We start from the raw sequence: 23387 nt of genomic DNA, 5'->3' as shown, positions 1-23387 counted from the left end.
TTGTTTTGTTTAGACGGATTATTTTGTACAATTCCCCCTATTATAATTTTTGTAACATGGATCTGCCACCCCGATTGTAATTTTTGAAACACGGACCATGCACTAGGACGTCGAGACAGACTCCGAGATTATTGTTCGGCATAATGTAAATTATTCCCGAATAAAATACTATCTATGATCGCATATTTTCGTTGTTTTGTTTTTACCCCCACTTTCGTTTTTGGCAGATCCATAAGGACGCTATAGTAATGGATGAACGTGCGTTGTATCACGTGGGAGGGGCACAGCCCAACGGAGGCTGTGCTCGTGCGACGTAGACGTTGTACCAACCATCTGTCGTTTGGGTTAGTGCATAGAGCAGTTGCACTGTCCAGAGCTAAGGTGGTACAAAACTGCACCTTAGTAACAACTGCACAACTAACCTGTTAGGAAACGGTAACACTAACGAGCTAAGTGTGCACTGAACTGGCCAAACTACGTACACGCTTTCCTTCAATGGCGAAGCTATGTCGTTGACACTACGTCAAAGCAGACTGCACTGTGCGACTCTTCCAAGTCGTTCAAAGTACGTGGCCAAGTGACACAACCCAGGGGGAACAGGACAGGTTTGAGGGTGCTGCCGCACCCATAGCACTAACCCCTGGGTCTTCTACTAACTCACGAGCGAGGTGATGTTTCCCCGGTGTGGACGTGCGTGACGGCAAACGAGCTTTACTTCCGCAAAAGTAAGCTAGAAAAGGGCATAAAAGTGCACGTCCCCCGGGGCAAACAACGCCCAAGACCTCGTTATTTTCTCGACACAACCTCATCAGCGGTTGCCCCTCTATACGGGCATGCAAAAATTTTTGAAGTCTAACACGTATATGGTCGGTAATCGTACCCCGAAAATGCGGTATTTTCCCGCCAAATGCCTGGCAGGAAAGCGTGCAGGAGAGCCGATCTTCTGTAGACACGGAAAAGGGGGCCGGTTTTGACCGACTTGGCAGGATAACGGACAGGGGCGCTCGGCAGGAAAAGGGTTAAGGTTCAACCAAAAATGTGCATTTTTTTACACTTTAAAGACATATTGTAGTCATCCTAAATAATTCATTCATGTACAAGTCTGTATTTATGTGCCTGCTCATTGACCTGTTTGGACACTCCTGTTCAAAGTACCTACTGATTCATGTTTCACCCATTAATTTTTCATTCATCCACATGATAACAATTTTATGATTACTTACGGGAGCTCTAATATGATTGATGCCTTTCCCGTAAAGTAGTGTTACTGTTAGTGTTAGTGTTAGTGTTATCTGTAAAGTAGTGTTACATGTGACAATTGCACCATTAAAGTAGTGCTACATGTGGCAATAGCTACATTAAAGTAGTGTTACATGTGGCAATTGCTACATTGAAGCAGTGTTACATGTGGCAATTGCTACATGGGAGTAGTGTTACATGTGGCAATTGCTACATGGGAGTAGTGCTACATGTGGCAATGGCTACATTGAGCAGTGTTACATGTGGCAATTGCTACATTGAAGCAGTGTTACATATGTGGCAATTACTACACTGAAGTAGTGTTACATGTAGCAATTGCTACATTGAAGCAGTGTTACATGTAGCAATTGCTACATTGAAGTAGTGTTACAATTGCCATATAGAAACTTATAAGATTCAATTAGTTCATCATAGGATGATATGAAGTCTGTGCACTTAAACACAGTTGGCTATTTATATTCAGGTAATTTTTGTATCTCACAGGTTGCTTCATTAAGACGTCTTCAAAAACCCATGTCTGACAAAGTTGCAGGCAGAGTTGCCAGAAAAGCAAAGCCAGAACACATTGGCTACAATCAACCCAAACTACCCTTGTCAACTGCTACAAGAAAAAGACATCAGAGAAAAGGCACCACTGAATATTCAACAAAGACTGCTAAACATAAATGGCAGTCTGTTGAGAAAAGGGTAAGACTATGTAAAATGATATGATTCCACACCTGTATGGGCTAAGATAGAATGTCATATACTGAGTTGGGAATATGTTTCACATGAGCAAAAGGCAAGTGGGAAACAATTTTTTGTGTTTTCTATTGTACTCTGTGCAGCGATAACAGAACCTTATGGTGAGAGGGCAGAAGTGGGCTGTACTCAGGTATTTGTGCACCAACTTTATTGCTGTGTATTCAGCTTTCCCTACACTGGCTAGATACTCTTGCAAGGACAGCTGTAGAATACATGGTAATCTCTTGTGCTGGTATCCTGAGTATTGCATTGCTGGCACTCTCTTGCCATTCTGTTCTGACATACTAGATGCCTAACATATCTAATACATCTCTCTCTCTGTTGTTCCTGTGAGAGTAAGTTAATGATGTAGTGGACCAGGAAAGCCACCACTTGCCTGCAACTACTTTCATTATTTAACAGACAATTCAAACAAAATGTAGAATGAACACATCAATGGTCAAACTAGATTTATTTATAATATTAAGTGAAACGATACTTAAAATATTCAACAGTTTAACAATTAATGAAGACTAGCGTATATGTTGTCAGGCAATGCACAGACAAAAGTGCCCTGAATATTATATATTATTGCCTGAATACATGGGTTTATGTGCCCGAGAGCAGGTGGCAATTTGCCAAACGCCAGGGCACATAAACCCATGTATTCAGGCAATTTTTATTACATGCCTCTTCACAGCTAATGTTATATGATATTTAGTTACACGCACAGCATTTTCAGACAATCTTATCATCATCGACCATTATCAAATAGATTTTAGTCAAAATAGCAGTGTGCGTATAGATATTTTACATCTAGCGTTAAGCGTATACTTTGACGTCAGAAACGTTGAAGGGCTTCATCGGACCGGGTAACCATGGAAACTGGTCAGTACATCGTTCACCGACCCACTAACTTCCCGGATGTTCCTATTCAAATCAATGCACTGATTTGCATTCACCTCAAGGCATGTAATACAGCTTACTCCATGCAGCAAGATTAGGTGAATCAATTTGTATCTTGCATATGACAAGAGTTCAACCAAAGAAAATGCTTAGCATTTAATTGTTTTGTTTATGGATTACTTACAGGTTCAAGAAATTGTATTACGACGACAGACAGTGATGTGTATGGAAGATGACATGGAAAGATTCATGCAAGTAAGTGTATTTGGTTCAGTAAAGTGGGAGTAATCATTGGTTCACTGTATGATGGATATCATACTCACACTACTTACAGTATGTACTCAAAATACTCAAAATACAAAGAATCTCTTTTTAAACTTCATGTAAAGGCATTTTAACCACAGGTCCAATATAGTAAAAGAAATAACTTCCAAAATGTTTGTTTTGTGAGATTTTTTGTGTTTGATTACAAGACTATCTACTGAAAAGGTTTGTAGACAGCAATATAGATGGTTGCAAGTAAGTTAAAGCATATAATCTAATTTTTCTTATTTAAGCATCATTATAATAGTTACTTCTCAAGATGTTTTAAGATGTTTAATCTACACATTTTTGAAAGAGATATGACCAAAAGTCTTCATCATTATTCACCAATTTGAATTTACAGTTAGAGAGTAGAAATACCAGCTTCAAAAGATGTATAAATCATCATATAATGCACATATAAGGATTCAAGGCCACACCACAACTAGTAATGGTGGCAGTGCTATATACACTCAAATCATGAATTTCTGTCACTTACTACCTTGTACTTATACACTTAAGACATGTTGACAGAGAAACCAACTTTTTGAAATTTTAATGTTGGCAAGAACGGTTTCTGTTAAGACAACAGACCAATACATCTGAAAATATGTTGAGTAAATCTGAGTTGTTAACACAAAACAATTTCATGCATGCTAGAACAATTGAAGAAAGAGATTCCTCATGAGATTTAGAGTTATTTGTTTTGTGTTGACTTTATTGAACAAACATAAATGATGTAAGTTGATGGGTGAAGGATAAAGTGATTTACAGGTTACTTTTACAAAATTTACAGGTTACTTTACAAATATGGGAATGTGTACACATAGTATGATCTATCACATGCTATTTAACCTTTCCCTGTTTATTGCGTTTCATCTCTCTCATGTTATTCCATTTCAGAATCGTAAAATGCTATGTAAAGATAAAGACAAACTAGTGAGAAAGAGGAATGTTGCAGACTCTATGGGTCAGGAAAATCTAGTGAGAGATTTGAATGAACAGATTGACAGTATTGCAGCCAACATTGATTACGTGCAAGAGAGTATTCAAGAATGCCAGGCTAATTTGGTTGAAATTACAGAAACAAAGGTAAGATCATGCAGGGTAGATGACTGTGGTGTTAAAGAGTTCATAATACTTTCACATCCACTTATCCCAGAGATATGTCTTCTCTGCATCAAGATATGTTTTCATTAGAAAAAATATCTGTAGCCTGTCTGCATGTCTGTCTCTGTCTGTCTGAAGTATGTCTGTATGTATGTATGCATGTGTCAGTACATGTGTGTACATATGTACATGTCTACAGTACATGTATATATGTACTATGTACATGTATGTCTGTCTGTCTATGTATGTGTCTTTCTGTCTATGTATGTCTGTATGTCTGTCTGTATGTCTGTCTGTATGTAGGTATGTATGTATGTATGTATGTATGTATGTATGTATGTATGTATGTATGATGTATGTATGTATGTATGTACCGGTTTGTAAGTATGTATGTATGTTATGTGATTGTCTGTATGTGATCTCTGGTGTGATTGTTACAAATTACAATTGAAGCCTGTGTGTAGAGTTAACAAGTTGTAATTTGACTAGTCAAGATGAAATAACTAGAAAACAGGAAACATTTCCACCCAAATATATATGTCTTATAAGGAGTTTATTTTTGCAAAAATTACATGTAAGTTTAAAATGTTGTGTGTGCTACAACACAATAGATTTTGTATACTTAGGGGTGGACCATTTGATATCCTGGGGGGGGGGGCTTGGAAGATTTGGGGAAAAAAAAGATGCCAGGTGGAGTTGCTCGAAAAAAAAAATCTGGCTTTAAGTGGCTGATGGAAAAACAATTATGGACCATTGCGACTCGGAAAAAAAAAATCTTGGCAATTGTTCGATGCACACTGCAGCATCAATAAAAATCAAGCAGTAGCTCTGGAGTTTTATAAAGCATAAACCATTTCAAGCTTGAGGAACAATAACTGAATATGAACAATTGTACAGTATACCCTACATGACCTGATGATTAGTGGAAGTATGCTGAAATTGAAATTGCTCACCAGTGTTTTCCAGAAATGTGTAAATCTGAATGTATGGATTTTGTCAAAATACCACAAGAAGAGAGACAGCCTGCAAACATTTTACTATTATCGTTTGCATATAGAAAACTCATAACAATGAAAAAATGCGTAGAGACTCAATCCAATGTGTAATATTATTACGCATTGGATCGACTCTCTACACATTTTTCATTGTTATGAGTTTTCTATATACGCATGTTTTATTCGTAAATGCGAACACTGTTATAGTGAATTATCTTACCAATGTTTTTCTTAACAAAAGCGAATGAGTTTGATGGTTTTGGGGAAACTACTATGTGGTAATGAAGAATGGGAAATGGGCAATGAAATGAGCAGACAATGGGTGATTTAAGATTAAATGTTACATCTTCACTGCAAATAAAACCATAAGTGTGTCATAAATAATACAAACAAAACAAAATCATGTTTGTTTGTTTTGTTGTATGTGAGCCACGTCTAAGACACACAACAAAAGTACTGTTTCAGTCTGTAAATGTCACCTCAGATGCCACCAGAGAAAACCATTTCCACTCCAAAATTTCATTTTTCGCCTTGCGAGAGGGGGGACACCCCCCTCTCGCGCTCTCCCCCCCTCGTTCGCTACGCTCACTCGCCACTCAGTCGCTTCGCTCCCTCGCAGTCCACCCGTCTACTTTCTTAAATTACCCGGCTACTTTCAATGTTAGGACAACACTGACAAGTAAATGCCATAAATGTACATGATTTTACAAATATGTTTTGTAAAGTGAATCAAAAACGTACATGTATTTACATATCTTTATTTAGTTCTTGAATATAGTCTGTGTGCGATAGAACAGCATCTTGTTACTGGGTGTGAAAAACCAAGCAAACAAACATTGCACCAAAATTTGGTAAAAAAAAATATATCTCGAAGAAGGAAAGTGAAAAAAAAAAGTTGCCAGCATATGCCCTGTAGAAAAAAAATAATTCATGGTGAAGCAGGTGGGAAAAAAAATAATGGCTCTCCACCAATCTTCCAAGCCCCCCCAGGATATCAAATGGTCCACCCCTAATCCTATTATTTATGAATGTTATGAACTCAGGAAATATCACAATAGATATAACTATACTGAAGAACTGTTGTATTTTGATACAGGATGATGGTGAAAGCTTAGAAGCAAATGCTGTCATCAGTTCATGTACCTTATCAGAAGCTAGATATGTGATGGAACATTTCCTTACATTTGCCATTGAAAAGGTAAAGTCCATATATATTCATGGTAAAGGGCATGTTGCAAACCACATGGTAAATTCAATAACATTACAGTTAATAATTTAAGCTGACTGCATGTCATTTGTTGATTTATTTGACAGTAGTGCATCATATATTACTGCCTGAATACATGGGTTTATTTGAATGAGAGCAGGTGACAATTTGCCCAACGCCAGGAGGCCAAATTGTCTCATGCAAGGGTACATAAACCCATGTATTCAGCCAGTCATATTTTTATGAGCTTGCATTTGCCATACATATAGTACAACTGGGAGGTTATATGGTGTAAAAGTGTCTGTATATAATATGTCTGTCTGTCCGTCCATATCGAAAACTTGAGAACAGCTGCATGTGTTAAGCTGATTTTTGGTGTAGTGATGCCATATGTGATGTATCACTTTGCATCAGCATCAGTTTGCTTTTACATCAGCATCCCATCTGTTAGATGATCACATAGAATCAACAAACTCCTGATATCATATCACATACAAACTTTTGTCATGACCATAGTCAACCATGGTCATCATAGCTTCTCTTTTCATTATTATCTCAAAAGACCATTTATGTTATGACAATTGCCAGACAAGGCCACTATCGTCAAATTTGACAATGGTCATCAACTTTTTATACCATGGTTGATGACCATAACGTCAACATGGTTGTTGATGCAAAACCCTGGTACCATGGTTAACACTTTAGAGGGATGGCTTTGAAGGAATCTTAATCCACCTCAATGCTGAATGCTTTGTATGACTTCAAATGGAATTTTGTATCATCATCCATGATGGTGTGTACCCTTTTCCCCTCTGTGATGACATGTTCTACATGTAGGTACTATACTACTCTGCATGAAGTCTCTAGATTCTGTGATTGGCATAACAGGAAAAGTTTCTGTGATGCCTTGATGTGTTGTTACCCCATGGTTTCAGCCAACACTGTTTGTCTATATAGCCTTTCCTTGTACTAAAATACAGTAAACTTAGTTGTGAAGAATTTTAAGTACCTTCACCATACAGAAAAGATTTACTTATCGCTTATCCTACCAGGCATTATCACATCCCCATCTGCTGAGTCAGTAAAAATTGGTATTGAGCTATTATATTTTCACCTACCTAGCAAGATATGTTATAGCAGGTTTAGTCAGTAAAAATGATGTTTACACAGTATCTGTGCTTTCATTGGCCTTCAAATGTTCAAATCTTTGTATAGTGTAACATAAGACATGTATTGTACCTCACTTGTTTTATCAACTTGATCTGATGATGGATGGCAGTTAAAGAAAATCTGTACATATTTCACTACTGTTACACCATGTGTTTCAGCATCCATGTTATTTTGTGCCAATAGGGATTGTATGCTGCTCAGAAAGATGGTTATGTAAAGGAGTTGGAAGCTAAAGCACATCAAATGGAACAACAGATACTATTACAACAACAACTTTTACAACATGTGTTGGCAGATACTGATCAATTGGATCTTGAAGTTGAAGAGATACTCAGTAATCCTATGGCAGGTAATTACCAACGCTTTAAAAATGGTTTATTGTGTAATCACTGCTAATAGTGTCTGTGCATGTGGCAAATACCTCAAAACGTTTTTTTTTCACTGAATCATTTTGAAAATAACTTTTTTCAGGATTTTAATGAAAATCTGTATCTATAAATTAATTCAACTTTGCCAGAAAGCCACACTTTATCACATTGCTCTCAATGTCTGATTAGTCTCAGACTCTTGCATTCGGAGAAAAATTTCATTTTTCTCAGAAAATGTAGCTGAGTATTCAACACAGCTATTAACCCTTTGAGAGCCAAAGTCTAATTTTGTCCCATTTATAAAATAAACCTCCGTCAGTTTCCTTCAGATTTTTGCCAAAATTTTGAGAAAAAACTGTAGCCAATGAAATGTGATGTCCATACAGTCCAAAATTATCAAAAAGTTACAGAAAAATTCATAAAAATTGTTAAAATTTTGCATTAAAATTTCGATGGGAGAAAATTGCAGCACTCAAAGGGTTAACAATATTCATTTGAAGTTGTTTGGACACTTGCACAGCATCTATGCAGACGTGCATAGATATAATTTACATAGCAAATGTTAGGACTTGATCTGGATCTAGTGCAGATTGTATGATGCTCTATACAAAATATAATTAGAAGCATTGTTTTGCATTGTATTGGTTAGGTCATTATACAGCTGCTGTTTGCCTCCTTGGAAGGATTTGACTGATTCATGACTCAATCCAGTCAATTGCTTTACTCAGGATTTCAAGACAATTTACTTGTTCTTTTGCTTTTTTTGCTCAGAGAAGATATTTACAGTTAATGCTGTTTTATGTGCTTTTGTGTGTTTTTCTATTATTTTGGTGAATGTAGGGCTTCTACTTTGAATTCTCAAATTGTATTATTCTGATCCCAGTTAATGGCTAGTGTCAATTTGCTAAGCTGACTCTGGCCACATTCACAATACTGTGTCCTCAGATTTGGGCCTGCAGATGCTTAAACTTGAGAAATATTCTCAATTTTTGTCAAATATCCCAATTTACTAATTAACTCTCATAAAACTCACTTTTAAGGCTAATTGTGTGACAACAACAAAAGTGGATAGGTGAAAATTGCAGACACTTCTTTTATAGGCATTGTATTAAACTTTCATTGCCTTTTAACAAACATCTAACAGTAATTACCATGTAAAACTTAAAATTTCCAAAAATAAACAACAACCGATATTTGACAGCTAAGTTGAGTTTGTATTATTTGAATATCATGACTGTAATTTTCATCGTGTAATAATTTGATTTCAGAACAAAGCAGCAGCAGTTCAGCAGAAAGTTCAGCAGCTCCATCACCAATAGACAACAGGTCAGTAATCAGTCATAAACATTGTTACAGATGAACGATTGAAATGTCTGTGCCAACTATCCTAATACTGTAGCTCTAAAAACAGCAAACTCATAGTGGGAGACAAGTACCAGAACTCTAAAGTCCCTGCCATTTATGTAACTACAATTATCACCCAACAAAGACTATTGTGTCTAAACAGCCATGTTTGCATGGACACAGGTATATGAATTTGTTGAAAAAGTGCTAAGTTACACCATATTGCAATTTGTACTTAAGTTTCTATGGTTGATATCACAATAGCCTGGTGTTTCCTGTTATCATATTTGTCCATTTTATTCAAAAGTGCTATCTTCAACAGCTGATGTGCTTATGGGGGTTCAAGACATAAATGTAATCTCATTTTAGTGTGCATGTATCACCACAGTATTTGATATGAAAATTATTTATAAAGTTTTCTATATGTTCAAATTTATCTCAAAATATGCTTCTTCTTATTACCGTGAAATTTGTCCTGGGATGTCAGACTCTAAGGGTTGTTTGGCTTTTTCATCTGAATTATAGCAAAACCAACCACTGTGGCAGTGTTTCAGTACCTTTGACCTGGGCTATCATGTGCAGTACCTTTGACCTGGGCTATCATGTGCATACCAATTAAGAGAATCTGTGATAGGGATAATATTTGCATTGTGTGTTTGACATTGATAAATCATAGGACAAGAGATACCTTATTTACAAGATATATCATAATATTATGTGTGAAGTATGATCAAATGAGAACATAGTGTCATCAATGTTGTATAATGTTATTGACATAAAACGTGCATGATACTTCTGACCATGAGTCCACAGAAACAAATTTTACATTTTTACACTCAGTACATTTTAAAGTTTCTTTGCATTTTTACCAAATGGCAAAATTCCTAAACTGTGATTAAAATATGTTACAACCTTTATTTGCTATTTTGATATCATCCTTTTGCTGTTTCTTTTCATTTTGTATGTCTGCTATTTATGTTTTTGTTGTGTCTTCAAATCTTTCTACAGCTGCTTCAATTGTTTCCTCAACTTTTTGTTGTTTTATGCTGCCATGCTTTACATATATTCACTGGTGTTAAAACCAATCTATCAATCAATATTTCCCACCACATAGTGTGCTTAGCATATCACCATTAAAACCTGATGCTTTGAGGCAGCTGCATCTATGACAACTGAACCTTAGCATGTTGGCAAATGCAACATATAACAAACCAAAAGTCAGACTTTCATACAATAGATATTTATATATAAGTCCCAAAATAAATTTTGTTCTTTCCAATAGCAAAATTTTTCATATCATTCCTACCTTAGTGTATCCAATAAGGTTATTAACATTATGATCAATGTGTTGATATTTTTGTTAATTTTTGTTTGTTTTTATGTTGTTTTCCTCAACTACTGCATGTTGAACTCTGACCCAACTGACAATATACATAATGTTGCTACGCCACCATCCTGATCAACTCCATTACTACCATGCCGTAATTTTCCCAGTGGAGTGAGTAATCTAGTAAACGTTAATGCTACCTTTCTGAATGTTCCTGACATGCTGCTACAACCACCAACAACAACAACCCAACAACTACATGTACAACGCAACAGGGACAAGGTGAGAACCAACATGACCTCATCACTATCACTAGTCTCACAAAACAATATGATGTCATATATCATATACAGTGCTAGAAATAACCATAATTTACTCCAATTGGTTCCATCAAGGATTCATTCCTGAGTGAAGTGGGGCATGTCTCCCTTGTTAAGTTAATACATTTGACTGGCATTAAGGTTGAATGCGCCTCAGCGTCAGATGTTTGGACTTTCAAATTTCCACAATTCTTTTCTGATCTTCCACTTGTTGGGGCTCATTATAAAGCTCTTGGAGAAAGTAAAAACTTTCACCATCTTAGTTTTCAAAAATCTGAAATTTAATTTTTCCCCCATAGAGTTAACACAGGGATGGCAGCCATCTTGAATTTCATATATCGCAAAATGTTGGACAATTTGTTCGCTGCTTCCAAATTTTGTACGGTGACCCCCGATTTTTATTGTTGATGAGGCCGAGAAAAAAAAAGGTGCTGTTCCGATAACCCGACCTACCGACCCCAAACTTTTTAAAGCTACGTAAACACGGAAGTGAAAAAAGAAAGAATAAACCAATAAAATCACGCATTCATTACCTGGCATTCAATGTTTTCTTGAACGAGGATGTCTTTTATGTTTTTATTCCATTAGACTGACTTAGTTTGATAAAAACCATATTAAAGCAATTGATTTTGATCAAACTTGGAGCACAGTGTCCTGGATTTAATTGAACAGTGTGCAGTGCAGAAAGCAATGCTTTGACCCTTGTAGTGATAGTGAGATTTCAGCACAGCATTTCAGAATTCTGCTTGCTTGCTTAGCCAATCTGCTGTGTACCGTTTCCTCTACAAGAGTTTCCCAACCATAATTTTTTTCATATACTGAAAAAAGCATTGATAATTCACTGGGATGTAATTTCACTATTTTACCTGAAATGTAAATCCACTAAATGAAATCCCAGTAAAAATGTTAAATAACAATAGAATATATTGTTTTACCGACAAAATCAGTGAACTTAAATCCTAGTGAAATGTCTCAAACATCAAAATAGTCAAATTAAATCCCTGTAAAAATTAATGATTTCACATTCTTTCCATATGGCAAGTCAAAAAAAGCAAAGAAATCATTGGTGTTTGTCCACTCCTTAAAATTGCATGTCACATCCATGATAAAACACACTGCATTTCCACTGGTACAATGGAAGCACAAGTGATAAATTTAAATCCATGGTATACCAGAGGATGGTTGAACAGGATACACATAATTTCCATGGGGCCAAAAAGAGAACAGGGTTTGCATCTCATCCGTGTGTTATGGATGTAGACTTACTGTGACAGTCTCTTTAATTTTTTACTTAAAACTCAATAAGCTGTATCTTTTGGCTATTTTTTCAGAACTATTTTGTGGTTTCCCTACACTTTTTGCATTGAATTTCTAAATTGTAATTTAATGTCAAATATTTAGCATATCAACACAACCTGTATGAGTATAATGCACATTGTTATTGTTGAAAATTGTATTCAAGTCCGGACCAGAATTCATTTGTGAACAATAAACAATGATCACTACACACATACAAGCTATGTTGACAAAAAGAATACCCGAAAGTTCAGCATGACAAGTGGATTAGAGTCAGACACGCTAATTGATATACAGAAGCAGAATTCTGAAAAACTTGCCACAAGTTACAGTTTATGTCCCTTTAAAAACTTTACATGAAAAATGACAGTGCACTCTGAATGGTGGAAATGTCAATAGAAATGTATGTGTACTATATAGTTCTGGACTGTGAATTTATCTCAATCTCTTGCTTGAAACAAGAATTTTCCAATATTAAAGTTGGTGACTTTGCATACCTTTAAAGCCAAAAGTAACTAATTTATATTTTCCCGACTTGCTAGGCACGTCGCCGTACAGCAACTTGTCAAGATTTGTTGTATGCACCAGGAATACATGATACTGCAGCTAGTAGTGAACCTGTGGCATTGTTAGAAGTACCTGAAAAGATCCAATCAAGTGAAGCAAGTACTGCCAAGATTCCAGATCATCAGTTAATGCCACCACCATCACTACCAAAGCCACTGCCACAGGCAGTATCAAAGACCAGCGATGTTACAGGGTACTGTCACTATGTCTTTTTACAAAGATTGTATTTGAAAATATCAAGTTTATGTATTATTACAGTTACAGATATTATTACCTTGTACTTTAACTACTCCACTCCTGGACCACTATTTTACATCTAACAATTTAGTTCCCTTAAAAGAAAACTCTAATTTTTTGTTACTGTTTTGTTTTTCAGTCACTGTAAAGTGATGACTTACACATTGAATCAAATTCAGACATGTCTGTCCATCATACAAGGATGCTCAATTGTATCTGAACTCAAACTTTGCAATTATGTGATATGTCCATGTATAACAATGTCTCTTCATTTTGACATATGATACATGGTAAATTTGATTCATTGTGTCTGTATTTTGTCAGCCCCCAACAGTGATTCACACATGCCTACGCTGATCTTATGCAAAACCATATTAAGCAGTATACAATTATACAGATGTGCACTGTAATGTATTTTTGTGATCCGACACAGTTGATTGATAGTCACTTTATTACAGTATTTCAATGTCTGAGCTATCACTCAGATACACTTGGGGCAATTTGACTTTTATATAAGAAAACATACAATAGAGTACAAGTTACACACGTTTTTGAATTTTTGAAATAAATATGCAGTGGGGGTAATTTGTTTTATTCCAAAGTTGGAAATGTTTACAACAACCTAGCTTGTCTGTTACTAATCTATTTCTTTGTATGGTACTTATGGTACAGTGAAAAGTTTAATGGCTTACTGCAATAGAGAGACAATTGCAAAAACCTAAAATGTCCCTCCCCAAAATGACCACAATCATTAAGATGTACCCATTTGCTAAAAATGCATATTGTTAAATAGGTGTACAACTGCAAAATGACTTTTAGTAATGTTATATCATGGTATCTTTAATGTATGTAGCAAGTCTTCAACTGTGGGCATGTCAACCCAGATACATATCCCAAATTAAGAGAGTTCAAGAGTTTGCTAAATCTGCAAATGAATAATTAGCTTGAAGTATAGATAAGAAATGACTTTCATTACTGTTATATCATATAATCTTCAATGTATAAAGCAAGTTTCAGTCGAGTCAATCCAGATACAAATCCCTAATTAGGAAAGTTTATTAAATATGGAAATTAGCAGTGCCATGGTAAAAGAACTTCTACACAACCTTGAAATCTGTTGTATAGTCCCTTGATTAACATCTGATTCATAGGATATGATACTGTCATTCTGAGAATATCTTATTTCTAAACAAATAATTATGCAAATTGGTATTAATTATGCAAGCCACACCCACCAAAAATGAATCAGTTCTGGCCATTCCCAAACAGAATCTATGTACCATATTTGATTTCAATCCGATAATGCAACAGACTGAGAAACAGACACTGATATGACAATAAATCACATGTGTGAATATGTGAGCTAAAAATGGTCTGTCCATGCTCACATGGTTAGCTGTTGTTTGCCACTGTACACCTTTACACACTCCCTAAGTGTCATCTCCTATGACTTGTTATTTGCAGAGTGATCGATAGTGGGAAAGGTAGAGGAAGTGATGTTGAAGACCAAGAGGTCAGATCAAGAAGAGGAAGTTTTACAATTTCAAGATCAAGTTCACTGTAAGTATATCATAAAGGTTCCTGCCTAAATCTTGAAATTATAGAGTGTATTGTCACTTTCTACCACTTGCATCCGCTTGAGGTCTGTTTTGCTCTAAACTTGTTTGTAAAAATTTGTTCAGGGTTACCAATTCAGATGAACTTCAAGTATGTGTACATGAACAGCATTTAGCTTGATGGCAAGATTATAATGAAAATATTATTTTCTTCACAGTTTTCTAATTCCATATTGTTGTGAATCACCTCAACCATGTGACTGGGCTGCAATGTTGAAAGTACCAGTGCTTGCTTTCTCTAAAGACAGAACTCACTTGTTGCAACAAACTTGATTGGCATACCCCTCCCCCTCCCTCTCCCCTTGGTGAAGTTAGCAAGGTTTTTGGCAAAGATGTACTTCCCACCTACATGTAGACGACTCATCTCTACTTGCCCAAGCCAAGCTGTGTGTCCATTTCATAAATCATGAATTTGTGATAAAAATCTCAGTTTAACACACAGAAGGATTGGTATGTTACCGTGAAGTAGTGTCAATATCTTTACTTTGGGGGCATGAGAAATTCTTATGATACATCATTTGTTTGTGAAGCAGTTTCTTGGACCAAATTACAAACCAGCAGGATTAATAAGGGCTACCATACTCCATTTGGTGCGTGTGGCTTGCATGCTTTTTGCTCATTTGCATAATTAATGATTTTCGAAAAAAAAACGGATATAAATCGAGAACGGCTGCACACAATTTGATTAGATTTTCTGCAAATGTTGATCACGCCAGGATATGTCAGCCATGAAAGGTTTTCAGGGGTGACATGAAAGATAATTGCCAATTTGCATATTTAATGAACTTTCCTAATTAGGGAGACATATCTGAATTGACGTGACCAAAGTTGACGAAACTAGGTATGTATACTGAAGATACTATGATTTAAAATTATTGAAAGTTATAAAGCATTTTTACATCGGCCAATTCCTAATTTGCATATTTAATGAACTTTCGTAATTAGGGATATAGAACCAAATTGACTTGACCAAAGTTAACAAAACTTGCTATGAACATTGAAGATACTATGTTATGACCTTATTGAAAGTGATTAAGTATTTTTACTTCATTCAATTTCTAATTTGCATATTTATTGAATTTTTCTAATTAAGGATATATATCCATGATTGACCAGACCAAAGTTGAGAAAACTTGCTATGTACATTGAAGATACTATGATACAACATTATTCAAAGTCATTTAGCATATTTACGTCAACCAATTCCGAATTTGCACATTTTAATAAACTTTTCTAATTAGGGATGTATACCAGGATTTACTTGATCAAAGTTGGTGAAACATGCAATGTACATTGATGATACCAAGTTAAAACAATATTGAAAGTCATTTCGCATTTTCATGTCAGGTAATTTATAATTTACATATCTAATGAGCTTTCACAGTTTGCATACAGAGCTTAAAGGACTTGACCACAGGCAATTACACTTCATGTTATATAAAGTGGTGATACAATGACAGCAGTCAAAGAAAGTATTTAATATCAGCTAATTACATATTTGTATACTAAATGACCTTTAGAATCAATCTGTGGAGAATATTGTTCATGATGTTGATCATAACAGTTTATGAAGTTGCAAAGATGTCGCAAAAGTTTAAATTTACACATAACTGTAATATATAATGAAACACGTGAGCATTTTCAGTTCATATCTGTTTTTTTTATTTACTTAATTTTCTTTTCCACTTCAGCAAGAGACTGCATAATTCAGTTTTCACATTGACTTGAATACCGGTACTTTCACTTCCTTTTTAGCATTTTACTAGTAGGAAGGGAAGACAGAATAAGATATTGAATCTACTAATTTTACTGATACATGTACTATGTACTGTGTTATGGTTCTTCGTTTTGCAGACAGTCCCCAGTGTTGCTAGTTGTGTGGTACGATAAATACTTGTTGGAAGAATATTCACACTCTACTCTCCAGAATATAGTAGATAGAGTGTGACTATTCTTCCAACAAGTACTGTGTATTGTGGATATGATATGTTCGCATCAGCTGTTTGGATACTCTGGTTTTGATTTTGTTGAAAATACCTGGAGGAGAAAAGAAAAGAGACGAGGCACAGGTCTTAAAGTGACATAGATTATGAACTGAACTTAATGACACAGACAATGACCAGAACAACATGATGTGGACAGTGAACACAACAAATTCTGTAGACGGTGACCAGAACAAATTATTCCACAATGGATTATGTGCATGACCTATTTGTTCTCACCAGTAGAAATACTTTATTTTTTTATTTCCCTGTACTAGTTTCACCAAACCACCCGGATTACATTCCCATATATCTGGCCGAGCTTCAAGAAATAGACATGCGTAATGTTATTATTAATAGTTGCTTGTCAGTTTAATATAGCCTGAGTCGCATGCAGTAATTCTTTCTTAGTTCTATAAACAGTATGTCCTTCCTTTTCACTGAAAGTTCACAAAGTTTTTGTCCACTTGACTAAGTATGCATCATTACAGTTTGGACTCACTTATATGAGTCACTTTTCAAAAAGATTAATGTCATCACAGATAATCCTGTAAAGAATTTAAAACACATTCTATCATGCATGACAAATAAAACTGTTTTGACACTTCTTCTGCTGGTACATAACAGCACTGGTGAAAGTTAGTCAAAAAGTGCTTTCAAATGAGTTGTATTTATCGTTCTCATCAGAGTATAGCACTCTGTATGAGCACTCCTACCCACCACTTTTACAGGATTTTTGAAAATGCTGAACATATATGTGTAAGCCCCTACCCTAGTTTAGCTCAAATATGAAAGAGTTAGGAAAGTGTACTTTATCTTTACCATCAGCAAAATTACTTTTCTTACCACAAAAAGTTGGAAGGTGTGAAAATAATGCAACATTGAAGTGTGCATGACAGTGCTGTATGGAATAGGACACAATTTTTCCATGTCCACAATTAGACTTGGTCCAAGTCAGTAATAAAAAGGGTGAATGCGATGTTGTAGAGCAATCATGACTTGATGCAGTGGAGTTATTGCTGGATTCACGGTGATTAAGAGGTAATCAGATGTGTGATGTTAGGTCATTTGTCAAGCTATAATGAGAAACTCCTAAAATTATTTAGTGATATAGATTCATTGCAGTTATGAATAATTGTTCAGGATTTAAAGATGGAAATACATACAACATGTGTTCATAAACTGTGTGTTCACGTAAGAAGTATACATTTTTAAGACAAGATTGTACTCTGTTAGCAGTATGTAAAGTTTGTAATTTCTTACTGGGTTAGCTTTGCTGGTTCATCTTTTTTTAGCTCACATTTGTTTTTAAAATTGCTCTAGATGAGGATGCCCTTGTAAAAAGTTTGAATGAAATCTGTTCATGTATATCTGTGAGTAATGTTCCAAACATGTAAAATATCATTTAGGGCCAGCCCTTAGTCATAAACTTGGTCATTTGATCTGATGGGGACCATGTTATCCCTATGACATGTTAATTTCACTGTTATTCAGATATCCCTATGTTAGATGAATATCACACTACAAAACAATATCAGTCCCACTAATTACATACTAACCCCAATATCAGTTAGGGAAACCAACATGTTTATCACAAAGTAACCTTGGTAACAACACACAAATCAGTCCCAGATGGAATGAGACACTTCAAGCTTATGAATTTTCTCACATACTCAGCCAGTACATAAATTGCTGCCCAAAGACAATTCTACTAGACAATGATAGCACCAACGATAAAGAAGAACAGCTTCCAAAACACACGATCCAGCTTCAATGATGTCATCAATGATAAATTGTTTTGTCAGGGACATTAGTGAGTCAGAAACTTGTCATATTCATGTGGATTTGGCAAAAGTCTGCAATATTTTACCTCCAAGTAGAATTTTCCATCTCAGAATCATATCAGTCTGAGGCTTTTAGAATATGATATACACACATTCTCTAGAATGTTTTCGTTTTTAGTAGTTTACTCTTAATGATGAGAAAACTAATTAATAGTTTGACTTTGCTTTTACAACTAGGAAAATTTGATATTAATTAATTTTATAACTCATATTTTCATGCAACACCAACATCATTATGTTTTGAAACATGTAACACACCTAGCTATTTTTCCACTGTAAAGTAACATCTAGAGATAAGAATTCAAGTGATTTTTAATGTAAATTCATAGTAGGTAATCATCAGTAATGGTTCATATATTGTAACAACTTAGTATACTTTGCCTTGTTTTGAAAATAACTCAAATCATGCATAATCTTTGGTGATTGATTTCTAGACTGCCTGCCATTCATAGTCATATGATGGTATTTCTACTCCTTCCAAATCCTTTTAACTTCTTTTTTTTCCACAACAGTGTTCATGGAGCATATACCGATTTTTCTCTGTTTTTCTGTTTTACTAGGGAGAACTTGATGACTCCACCAGGATCACCACCCACCAAACGTCGATTTGGAGATGGTAAAAATGTTTTTTCAAGATTATCGCAAACCAACTCACCAAGTATTATGTATGCTGACAGGTAAGCCAGATTGTCATTCCTAGAGATCAGTCTACCACAGAACCCAGACTGTAATGCCTAGAGATCAGTCTACCACAGAACCCAGACTGTAATGCCTAGAGATCAGTCTACCACAGAACCCAGACTGTAATGCCTAGAGATCAGTCTACCACAGAACCCAGATTGTGATTCCTAGAGATCAGTCTACCACAGAACCCAGACTGTAATGCCTAGAGATCAGTCTACCACAGAACCCAGGCTGTAATGCGTAGAGATCAGTCTACCAAAGAACCAAGACTGTAATGCCTAGAGATCAGTCTACCACAGAACCCAGGCTGTAATGCCTAGAGATCAGTCTACCACAGAACCCAGGCTGTAATGCCTAGAGATCAGTCTACCACAGAACCCAGGCTGTAATGCCTAGAGATCAGTCTACCACAGAACCCAGACTGTAATGCCTAGAGATCAGTCTACCACAGAACCCAGGCTGTAATGCCTAGAGATCAGTCTACCACAGAACCCAGGCTGTAATGCCTAGAGATCAGTCTACCACAGAACCCAGGCTGTAATGCCTAGAGATCAGTCTACCACAGAACCCAGACTGTAATGCCTAGAGATCAGTCTACCTCAGAACCCAGACTGTAATGCCTAAAGATCAGTCTACCACAGAACCCAGGCTGTAATGCCAAGAGATCAGTCTACCACAGAACCCAGGCTGTAATGCCTAGAGATCAGTCTACCACGAACCCAGACTGTAATGCCTAAAGATCAGTCTACCACAGAACCCAGATTGTAATGCCTAGAGATCAGTCTACCACAGAACTCAGGCTGTAATGCGTAGAGATCAGTCTACCACAGAACCCAGACTGTAATGCCTAGAGATCAGTCTACCACAGAACCCAGACTGTAATGCCTAGAGATCAGTCTACCACAGAACCCAGACTGTAATGCCTAGAGATCAGTCTACCACAGAACCCAGACTGTAATGCCTAGAGATCAGTCTACCACAGAACCCAGACTGTAATGCCTAGAGATCAGTCTACCACAGAACCCAGACTGTAATGCCTAGAGATCAGTCTACCACAGAACCCAGACTGTAATGCCTAGAGATCAGTCTACCACAGAACCCAGACTGTAATGGCTAGAGATCAGTCTACCACAGAAACCATTATTTCTGGTGCCATTGCATCATGGGTAATTTGGCCCAAATATGGCATTATCTAGTGAATGATAGCAAACACGTTGAAGAGCATTAAACAATTCGCTCAACTCGGCATGTCAACACTGACCTACATGGCTCATTGATCCATATTTTTACATTAAAACTTGGTCTAAATTCTGAAGAGTATGTCTGAAGTCAATAAAGACAAAATTGCAGATTTTTGTTGGTACAGTCACTTTTTTAATCACCGTCACTGGAAAACTCATTGTTTGTAAACAAACAAGTTCAAGGATGTGAACTTTTGTGTCCAAAAGTAGAAATGCTAAGATTAGTCTTCGATCACAATCTGACTATCGGTTACAGGGTCTGCTTGGTCACTGACACAGTCCATTATCTTGTTCCACTGACACAGTCCATTATCATGTTCCACTGCCAAAAGCCAGGGGTGACATTTTGGTGAAATTTGCCAATTTTAAAGAGTTTTGAGGTGATCTACTGATCAGAGCGTTAATGCAACATATGATGTGATCTGAAAGTAAGATTATATACAGTAACATACTACAGTCAACACAAAGCCATTTGTGGTTGCATACACATCAGTTTACTTGCGTGTTAATAGTGGAATTTGTGAGGCACTTTTGCACGATTGCTAAAATTTTAAGTGTAAATGATTAATTGAAACAGACTTGAATCTGTAGTTGTATATTTTCAACCAATTCAGTACCCTGCTGTAACACAAAAACATGGACTGCAATCCCCTGTAATTTATAATAGGTTAACCTAAAAAACAATCATGTTCTTTCAGACTGCTTATCAATATCTGCACATAATATGGTTGTACAAGTATTTGCAGTATTCAAGATAAAATAATATTGCAGACATTTAAAAAAGAATTGCTAGGAAAAGAATCAAGCATTAATAGAGATATGTAATGACATTTTATTAATGTGATGAAATTTGTCCCCTTCTGTAGTGAAAGGTGATTGTCATTATATTGCTGGTACCAGACACATCTCCAAATGAGAAGTTCTGTGGTAGACTGAGATGTTGTAAAATGTCGTCCTTCTGTGATTCCAGGGGAAGTGAAGAAAATGTTATCATGAGGTTTTAAGCTGACCATATTATATATTCTGTGACTTTTTTCATGGCCAGAGCTGCTTTAAAGATCTGTATCTGTTGGACTATGTAGATTTGCATGTCAATTTATATAGTGATATTGTCAATGTCCAATATGATATAAATGCATGTCAATTTATTTTGTGATATTGTCAATGTACTGGTACTCTATGATCTTCATGCATGTCAATTTACATTTGTGATATGGTCAGTGTACTATGATGAAATGCATGTCGATTTACATTGTGATATGGTCAATGTGATTATATGATGTTCATGTATGTCAATTTATATTCCAATATGATGTACATGGATGTCAATTTATATTTCCATATGTCCATCCACGTCATGGTATATGCAGCCATGTACAGGCCACGTTATCTCCAGGTCATTACTAGTACTGTGCTACGCAATTTTCAAGTACCTGCACGTAAATATATAAATTGCAACCAATTCAGTCTTCGGCAAAAGGGATCATCAGTTTTCCAAAACAGCGGATATAGCGGGGAATAGCCATCCTCCATTTCTTGTTAAATTTCTCACAGGCAGAACAGTTATTTAGATATTGCCAAGAGATCTCAAGACCTACGGTACATGTATATTTGAAGGTAAAGCTTGATCTTTACTATATTTCTTTTGATTTTAACTTAGGGGTGCAATAAATCCGTATACAGGAAAACAGAGTACAAGTAAATCTCCACTGGTATGTAGTCATATAGCTGAAGGTCACACAAAGGCTGTCTTAACAGTGCAGGCAACAGACAACCTCTTATTCAGCGGTTCCAAAGGTAAGCACAACTTAGCTGTGGCTTACTCAGAAACCAACTTTTTAGCTCGCTGTCAGAGACGCGGAGCTTATCCGATAGGCTGATTGTCCGTCTCCATCCGACCGACCGTCCGTCAACAATGGTCTTCTTCTCTGAAACCGCAAGTCAGATTTCTTTGAAATTTATTGAGGTTCATAGGAGTGACCTCAATCAAGTTTGTTCAAATTGTGGTGAAATTTGCATAATTGTATCTTTGGGGCATTTTTGGTGTTTTTGGTAAAAAAATCTCCTTCTCTGAAACCGCTTGTCCGATTGCTTTGAAATTTGATATGCAGTTTACTTAGGGTGACTTCAGTCAGATTTATTCAAATCGTGGTGAAATTTGCATATTTGTATTTTTAAGGCAATTTTTGTCGTTTTTGGTAAAAAAATCTTTAAAAATCTTCTTCTTCAAAACTACCAGTCAGATAGCTTTGATATTTGGTACATATGTCCCTAGGAATGATCTATTTCAGATTTGTTCGAATTGTGCAGAACTATGCAAATTTGCTTTTTAGGGGCAATTTTTGCCATTTTTTTGTCAAAAAATGGTTTTTTTTTAAAAGTACTGGTTTGATACTTTGAAATTTGGTATTCAGGTTTGGATAGATGAATAAAGTAATATATATTGAATTTCTGATGAAATCTGTAATTCTGTATTTTTGGGGCAATTTTTGCCATTTTTGGTCAAAAAATGTGTATTTCCAAAACTGCTCATCTGATAGCTTTGAAATTTGGTATACACGTTCCTACAGATGAACTAAATGATATCTATTGAAATTATGATGAAATCTGCAATTTTGTAATTTTGGGGCAATTTTTTCCATTTTTGGTCAAAAAGTGTGTTTCTCAAAAAGTACTGGTCTGATAGCTTTGAAATTTTATATACAGGTTTCTACAGATGAGCTAAGTAATATATATTGAATTTCTGATGAAATCTGTAATTTTGTATTTTTGGGGCAACTTTGCCATTTTTGGTCAAAAAATGTTTATTTCCAAAACTGCTCATCTGATAGCTTTGAAATTTGGTATACACGTTCCTACAGATGAACTAAATGATAGATGAACTGAA

General features: G+C 35.9%; 1 protein-coding gene across 1 annotated transcript in view; it reads left to right on the top strand.

The window, feature by feature from the left end:
* LOC139114796 (kinesin-like protein KIF21A) overlaps window positions 1-23387 on the top strand; it is a 79719-nt gene that overhangs the window by 40053 nt on the left and 16279 nt on the right. The window contains 12 exon segments of the mRNA XM_070676727.1: window positions 1744-1947; window positions 3076-3144; window positions 4096-4284; window positions 6394-6495; window positions 7858-8023; window positions 9311-9368; window positions 10881-10995; window positions 12872-13089; window positions 14598-14693; window positions 17010-17072; window positions 19136-19252; window positions 22161-22297. Coding sequence (XP_070532828.1) covers window positions 1744-1947; window positions 3076-3144; window positions 4096-4284; window positions 6394-6495; window positions 7858-8023; window positions 9311-9368; window positions 10881-10995; window positions 12872-13089; window positions 14598-14693; window positions 17010-17072; window positions 19136-19252; window positions 22161-22297 — 1534 coding nt within the window.

The sequence above is a fragment of the Ptychodera flava genome, chromosome 16, assembly GCF_041260155.1.
Source record: "Ptychodera flava strain L36383 chromosome 16, AS_Pfla_20210202, whole genome shotgun sequence".
Taxonomy (NCBI): Eukaryota; Metazoa; Hemichordata; class Enteropneusta; family Ptychoderidae; genus Ptychodera; species Ptychodera flava.
This window is presented reverse-complemented; position numbering and strand designations above follow the sequence as displayed.